General features: G+C 44.7%; 1 protein-coding gene across 1 annotated transcript in view; it reads right to left on the reverse strand.

Moving 5' to 3' along the window:
- LOC143964298 (asialoglycoprotein receptor 2-like) overlaps positions 1-8,338 on the reverse strand; it is a 32,328-nt gene extending 23,990 nt beyond the window's left edge. Inside the window, exons 1-3 of the mRNA XM_077473998.1 lie at positions 8,304-8,338; positions 4,254-4,322; positions 2,204-2,239 (exon numbers count right to left, since the gene is read on the reverse strand). Of these exons, the coding sequence (XP_077330124.1) occupies positions 2,204-2,239; positions 4,254-4,322; positions 8,304-8,334 (136 nt within the window). The 5' untranslated portion in view covers positions 8,335-8,338. The remainder of the gene's footprint in view (positions 1-2,203; positions 2,240-4,253; positions 4,323-8,303) is intronic.
- Between the last annotated feature and the right edge of the window lie 298 nt (positions 8,339-8,636).

Here is an 8,636-nt window from a genome sequence, read left to right on the forward strand (position 1 = left end):
AGATTCCAGTAAAAGTTCTAAAGTTTTAAGAAAGTGCCTGATCTGATGTTCCTTCAAAAGTCCATGCATGCAGGGCCGTTTTTAAGGCAGGGCAAAAGGGGCAGCTGCCCTGGGCCTTGTCATTGTTGTGGGGCCCAAAGCAGCTGCCTCATACTTGCCAACTATCTCAGTTTAAATTTCCTTGTCTCTTGCTGTGTCCTGATATCTCAGCGTGAAGTGCTGCTACTAATGCTGCCCAGCTCTGCCCTAATGTTGTGTACAGATGACTCACCTGCAGACCCAGTGTTTACATGTAAATAACCACTATTCATATGTAAATAGCAGCAGCATTCATATGTAAATAGCTGCAGCATAGATATGTAAATAAAGGCAGCATCCATATGTATAGCATGACCCCTGGAGTGAGGAGATGATGTGCTGTAACCTCTAGCAACAAATCAGTGAGCAGTATTACTGTACAGTAATCTCAACAAGCAGAAATCATGTGCTGCAACCTCTAGCAACTAATCAGTGAGCTGTAATGTGTGCTGTAACCTCTAGCAACCAGTCAGTTAGCGGTAATGATACACTGTAAACTCTGGCAACCAATCGCAATTGCTGCCTGATCTGATTCAGTAAACTGATTTTGAGTCTAGCTGCTATTTATTGTATGTCCCAGAGCAGGTGGAGAGCAAAACTGCATGGGGGGGGGGGGGGAGTTTTGCCCAGGGTCCAATCAATATTAAAGACGGCCCTGCATGCATGGTGCATCAGAAAAACAGGGATTAGGATGGGAATGAAGAGAAGTTGTGTTAGGGGATGATAAGGGACTATATACAAGATTCTAGTAATGAGAACGGTATCATTAGCAGTAATCAGCATGGATTCATGAAGAACCGTTCTTGCCAAACCAATCTACTAACCTTCTATGAGGAGGTGAGTTGCCATCTAGATAAAGGAAGGCCCGTAGACGTGGTGTATCTGGATTTTGCAAAAGCATTTGACACAGTTCCCCATAAACGTTTACTGTACAAAATAAGGTCCGTTGGCATGTTCCATAGGGTGAGTACATGGATTGAAAACTGGCTACAAGGGCAAGTTAAGAGGGTGGTGATAAATGGGGAGTACTCGGAATGGTCAGGGGTGGGTTGTGGGGTCCCCCAGGGTTCTGTGCTGAGACCAATCCTATTTAACTTGTTCATAAACAACCTGGAGGATGGGGGAAATTGTTCCATCTCTGTACTTGCGGACCATACTAAGCTAAGCAGGGCAGTAACTTCTCCGCAGGATGTGGAAACCTTACAAGAAGATCTGAACAAATTAATGGGGTGGGCAACTACATGACAAATAAAGTTTAATGTAGAAAAATGTAAAATAATGCATTTGGGTGGCAAAAATATGAATGCAATCTATACACTGGGGGGAGAACCTCTGGGAGAATCTAGGATGGAAAAGGACCTGGGAGTCCTAGTAGATGATGGGCACAGCAATGGCAAGCAATGTCAAGCTGCTGCTAACAAAGCAAACAGAATATTGGCATTAAAAAGGGGATCAACTCCAGAGATAAAACGATTATTCTCCCGCTCTACAAGACTCTGATCCAGCCACACCTGGAGTATACTGTCCAGTTCTGGGCTCCAGTCCTCAGGAAGGATGTGCTGGAAACGGAGCGAATACAAAGAAGGGCAACAAAACTAATAAAGGGTCTGGAGGATATTAGTTATGAGGAAAGGTTGAGAGCACTGAACTTAATCTCTCTGGAGAAGAGACGCTTGAGAGGGGATATGATTTCAATATACAAATACCGTACTGGTGACCCCACAATAGGGAGAATACTTTTTTGCAAAAGGGAGTTTAACAAGACTCATGACCACTCATTAAAATTAGAAGAAAAGAGGTTTAACCTTAAACTACATAGTCGTAGATGGTTTTTCACTGTTATAGCGGCAATGATGTGGAATTCCCTTCCACGGGTGGTGGTTCGTAACCGTGGTCTCCGACTGTGGGCACAGGCATTAGCGAGCTCAAGGAGCGAATCCCCATATGGGTGTGTTATGCCCCATTCACAACTGACCAGATTTCCCAAACATTTACTGTATGTTTTAGAAAAACTCCCCCATTCTTTGTGGATCCATGAATACAGACTGGATACAGAAGGTGATTAGAATATTTAGATAATAGCTACCAAAACCACTCTGATAGACATTGAGCAGTACATAATTACCCATGACTTCATCTGTTAAATTATACAAGGTAGAAACTGAGAAAGAAAGAGACACATAATATCAATTAGTGTAATCAGGTTTATCATTATACACCTCTCTGTACGCTACATATATTCATTAAAGACACAACCACTACCCTGTAGGCATGTGCCTAGTTGGGGAGCACCTATTTTGCCAGGTTCTACCTGTATTTATGAACTGTTTTGTTAGTGGGTTTTGTCTATTAGATTGCCCAGAAGTCAGGAGGGGGTTAAGGTGTTCATGGCTCTGCTGGAGGGCTATAAATACATGGGGAGGCAACCTATCAGAGTCCTTTTGATGGGGGATTGCAAGTAGGACTGCAAATACATGTACTGTAGCTCTGCTTTAATGTTTGGGGGGGAGGGGCTCCCCCTTGGTGGGTAACCAATCGGGGGACTTTACTTAAGGATTTTGCTCTATTTGAAGGTATGAACCGGGGCAGCCTCGAGTAAGGATGAACTAGAGTTGTGTATGTAGGAATCTGTGAGGGGCTGATGTTTATATTTCTCTATACCTGCACAAGTTTCCAGTAAAAGTTCTAAGAAAGTGCCTAATGTTCCTATAAAAGGAGTGCTTGGATGGCATATAAAAAGAGGAGGGTATTTAGCATGGGGATGAAGAGGAGTTGGTGTGAACATATTACAGAGGTCTTGCCTGCAGAGGAATGGAGTGGAGAAAGGGATATTGTGATTACTAAGGGTAAACAGAGTGATGTTGGGTGATCTGGCATGGGTAACAGAAGTCCCACCTTGATTTCACGTTACCCTGGCCTTCGACTGTGAGGGACAGTCATCAGGAGCGAGTCCTGGATTGGGTGCATTAAACCCCACTCACAACTCTGCCCACCCCATTTGGGGTCACGCGGTTTCTGCTAAGGAGAAGGATCAACCAGTCAGAAATCTAATTCTAGGCATTTAGTCATGTGACCATACTGAGATTCCAGAGAAGTGGTTTGCAGCACACAAAATTACAATATTTCAGGACTGTTACCATTTATGGTCTCCATGGAGCAAGGCGGACAGGGCAGTGAAATTCGTATTTGGTAATAGGTCTGCTTTAAAGTCTAAATCCAGTTTAATTTAAAAAAAAAAACACTGCTGAGGACAGAAGAGGACCCATGAGATCATTATCCACCTACTACTGAGGACAGATGATGACCCATGAGGTCAGAACCCACCCACTGCTGAGGACAGATGAGGATCCATTAGCTCAGGATCCACCTACAGCGGAGAACAGAAGAGGACCCATGAGGTGAGCACCCACCCACTGCTGAGGACAGATGAGGATCCATAAGATCATTATCCACCTACTACTTAGGACAGATGAGGATCCATGAGATCATTATCCACCTACTACTGAGGACAGATGAGGATCCATGAGATCATTATCCACCTACTACTGAGGACAGATGAGGATCCATGAGATCATTATCCACCTACTACTGAGGACAGATGAGGATCCATGAGATCATTATCCACCTACTACTGAGGACAGATGAGGATCCATGAGATCATTATCCACCTACAGCTGAGAACAGAAGAGGACCCATGAGGTCAGAACGCACACACTGCTGAGGACAGAAGAGGACCCATAAGGTCAGGATCTACCCACTGCTGAGGACAGAAGAGGACCATTGAAGTCATGTGGCCAGACAGTGAAGTCATGTGGCCAGACAGTAGACCTATCGAGAAGTAGCATATATGCAAATAAAATAAATAAATACATGAAAAAGTGTGGGGGTGATCTAGGTGGTCTGGGGGCAAGATAAGTATGTTTGGGGGAAGGATTTAGAGTTCATTATCTTCTTATGTGTATTGCCTTCTTCAGATACCACTACATACCCAGTAAAAAAGTAAACTTTAAAAATATTTTTGTCATAAAAATTAACTAATTCTTTTGATATCTGGATACATCATTTGACACACAAATAGAGACAGACTTTAAGATATACACATCCTATTTCTACATCGTAGTAAATGATGGCTTGGTGGATAAGTGTTCCCAGTGAGCGGAAAAAGAGAATCTTACTGCTTGCTGTCTGATCTTCCAGTTTTCTCACAGCTTCCCAAATGCTCTGAATGTCACTGGAAAGAGGCTCTGCAATTATAAAAAAAAAAGCGGGTAACCTCAGATTAATAAGGATCTACATACACTCCATGGTACACACAGAATATGTCCTTTGATGTTCTATGGAGGTAACAAGGTAACTTAATGAACCACAGAATTACACATGCAGGATCTCCTTCCACTACCTCCTTCCACTACCTCCACAGAATTATATATGGAGGATCTCCTTCCACCACCTCCTCCTCCACAGAATTATGTATGGAGGATCTCCTTCCACTACCTCCTCCTCCACAGAATTATGTATGCAGGATCTCCTTCCACTACCTCCTCCTCCACAGAATTATGTATGGAGGATCTCCTTCCACTACCTCCTCCTCCACAGAATTATGTATGCAGGATCTCCTTCCACTACCTCCTCCTCCACAGAATTATGTATGCAGGATCTCCTTCCACTACCCTCCTCCTCCACAGAATTATGTATGCAGGATCTCCTTCCACTACCTCCTCCTCCACAGAATTATGTATGCAGGATCTCCTTCCACTACCTCCTCCTCCACAGAATTATGTATGCAGGATCTCCTTCCACTACCTCCTCCTCCACAGAATTATGTATGCAGGATCTCCTTCCACTACCTCCTCCTCCACAGAATTATGTATAGAGGATCTCCTTCCACCACCTCCTCCTCCACAGAATTATGTATGGAGGATCTCCTTCCACCACCTCCTCCTCCACAGAATTATGTATGCAGGATCTCCTTCCACCACCTCCTCCTCCACAGAATTATGTATGCAGGATCTCCTTTCACTACCTCCTCCTCCACAGAATTATGTATGCAGGATCTCCTTCCACTACCTCCTCCTCCACAGAATTATGTATGCAGGATCTCCTTCCACTACCTCCTCCTCCACAGAATTATGTATGCAGGATCTCCTTCCACTACCTCCTCCTCCACAGAATTATGTATGCAGGATCTCCTTCCACTACCCTCCTCCTCCACAGAATTATGTATGCAGGATCTCCTTCCACTACCTCCTCCTCCACAGAATTATGTATGCAAGATCTCCTTCCACTACCTCCTCCTCCACAGAATTATGTATGCAGGATCTCCTTCCACTACCTCCTCCTCCACAGAATTATGTATGCAGGATCTCCTTCCACTACCTCCTCCTCCACAGAATTATGTATGCAGGATCTCCTTCCACTACATCCTCCTCTACAGAATTATTTATGCAGGATCTCCTTCCACTACCTCCTCCTCCACAGAATTATGTATGGAGGATCTCCTTCCACTACCTCCTCCTCCACAGAATTATGTATGCAGGATCTCCTTCCACTACCTCCTCCTCCACAGAATTATGTATGCAGGATCTCCTTCCACTACTTCCTCCTCCACAGAATTATGTATGGAGGATCTCCTTCCACTACCTCCTCCTCCACAGAATTATGTATGGAGGATCTCCTTCCACTACCTCCTCCTCCACAGAATTATGTATGCAGGATCTCCTTCCACTACCTCCTCCTCCACAGAATTATGTATGCAGGATCTCCTTCCACTACCTCCTCCTCCACAGAATTATGTATGCAGGATCTCCTTCCACTACTTCCTCCTCCACAGAATTATGTATGGAGGATCTCCTTCCACTACCTCCTCCTCCACAGAATTATGTATGGAGGATCTCCTTCCACTACCTCCTCCTCCACAGAATTATGTATGCAGGATCTCCTTCCACTACCTCCTCCTCCAAGGAATTATGTATGCAGGATCTCCTTCCACTACCTCCTCCTCCACAGAATTATGTATGCAGGATCTCCTTCCACTACCTCCTCCTCCACAGAATTATGTATGCAGGATCTCCTTCCACTACCTCCTCCTCCACAGAATTATGTATGCAGGATCTCCTTCCACTACCTCCTCCTCCACAGAATTATGTATGCAGGATCTCCTTCCACTACCTCCTCCTCCACAGAATTATGTATGCAGGATCTCCTTCCACTACCTCCTCCTCCACAGAATTATGTATGCAGGATCTCCTTCCACTACCTCCTCCTCCACAGAATTATGTATGCAGGATCTCCTTCCACTACCTCCTCCTCCACAGAATTATGTATGCAGGATCTCCTTCCACTACCCTCCTCCTCCACAGAATTATGTATGCAGGATCTCCTTCCACTACCTCCTCCTCCACAGAATTATGTATGGAGGATCTCCTTCCACTACCTCCTCCTCCACAGAATTATGTATGCAGGATCTCCTTCCACTACCTCCTCCTCCACAGAATTATGTATGCAGGATCTCCTTCCACTACCTCCTCCTCCACAGAATTATGTATGCAGGATCTCCTTCCACTACTTCCTCCTCCACAGAATTATGTATGGAGGATCTCCTTCCACTACCTCCTCCTCCACAGAATTATGTATGGAGGATCTCCTTCCACTACCTCCTCCTCCACAGAATTATGTATGCAGGATCTCCTTCCACTACCTCCTCCTCCACAGAATTATGTATGCAGGATCTCCTTCCACTACCTCCTCCTCCAAGGAATTATGTATGCAGGATCTCCTTCCACTACCTCCTCCTCCACAGAATTATGTATGCAGGATCTCCTTCCACTACCTCCTCCTCCACAGAATTATGTATGCAGGATCTCCTTCCACTACCTCCTCCTCCACAGAATTATGTATGCAGGATCTCCTTCCACTACCTCCTCCTCCACAGAATTATGTATGCAGGATCTCCTTCCACTACCTCCTCCTCCACAGAATTATGTATGCAGGATCTCCTTCCACTACCTCCTCCTCCACAGAATTATGTATGCAGGATCTCCTTCCACTACCTCCTCCTCCACAGAATTATGTATGCAGGATCTCCTTCCACTACCTCCTCCTCCACAGAATTATGTATGCAGGATCTCCTTCCACTACCCTCCTCCTCCACAGAATTATGTATGCAGGATCTCCTTCCACTACCTCCTCCTCCACAGAATTATGTATGCAGGGTCTCCTTCCACTACCTCCTCCTCCACAGAATTATGTATGCAAGATCTCCTTCCACTACCTCCTCCTCCACAGAATTATGTATGGAGGATCTCCTTCCACTACCTCCTCCTCCACAGAATTATGTATGGAGGATCTCCTTCCACTACCTCCTCCTCCTCCTCCACAGAATTATGTATGGAGGATCTCCTTCCACTACCTCCTCCTCCACAGAATTATGTATGGAGGATCTCCTTCCACTACCTCCTCCTCCACAGAATTATGTATGGAGGATCTCCTTCCACTACCTCCTCCTCCACAGAATTATGTATGCAGGATCTCCTTCCACTACCTCCTCCTCCACAGAATTATGTATGGAGGATCTCCTTCCACTTCCTCCTCCTCCACAGAATTATGTATGCAGGATCTCCTTCCACTACCTCCTCCTCCACAGAATTATGTATGCAGGATCTCCTTCCACTACCTCCTCCTCCACAGAATTATGTATGCAGGATCTCCTTCCACTACCCTCCTCCTCCACAGAATTATGTATGCAGGATCTCCTTCCACTACCTCCTCCTCCACAGAATTATGTATGGAGAATCTCCTTCCACTACCTCCTCCTCCACAGAATTATGTATGGAGGATCTCCTTCCACTACCTCCTCCACAGAATTATGTATGGAGGATCTCCTTCCACTACCTCCTCCTCCACAGAATTATGTATGCAGGATCTCCTTCCACTACCTCCTCCTCCACAGAATTATGTATGGAGGATCTCCTTCCACTACCTCTTCCTCTACAGAATTATGTATGGAGGATCTCCTTCCACTACCTCCTCCTCTACAGAATTATGTATGGAGGATCTCCTTCCACTACCCTCCTCCTCCACAGAATTATGTATGGAGGATCTCCTTCCACTACCTCCTCCTCCACAGAATTATGTCTTCTGCTCTTTCCACTGACATTTTACTGCTGACAATATGGAAGTAGCTGCTGAATCCTCTCAAAAGTAAACCTCGGTTCACAAACACTCACCATTCTTCATCTGTAATATTTCCTTTTGCATACTTTTATCTAAAAGAAAAGAGAAATGTATATCAGAAAAGATCCCTCAACCGTTGGACAGATCAGATGAGCAAATGCAGTTACAGAAATATCTAAACACATTTGTCAACACATTACACGGAATTCTGGATATAGTGGATTTTCACTGTGGGCATCGCAAGACCTCCTTCACTTACAATAATTCATCATATAATTTTAAAGTGGACCTCCCATCATTTATAGGTTTTCATGGTGGGGGTAAAATGTTTAGTAACGTGTCCTTGTAATATTTCTAGGTATTTATTACCTCTAAAAGATATCACA

Source organism: Lithobates pipiens, unplaced genomic scaffold, assembly GCF_037356315.1.
Source record: "Lithobates pipiens isolate NorthernLeopardFrog02 unplaced genomic scaffold, aLitPip1_a1.2 Scaffold_8, whole genome shotgun sequence".
Taxonomy (NCBI): Eukaryota; Metazoa; Chordata; class Amphibia; order Anura; family Ranidae; genus Lithobates; species Lithobates pipiens.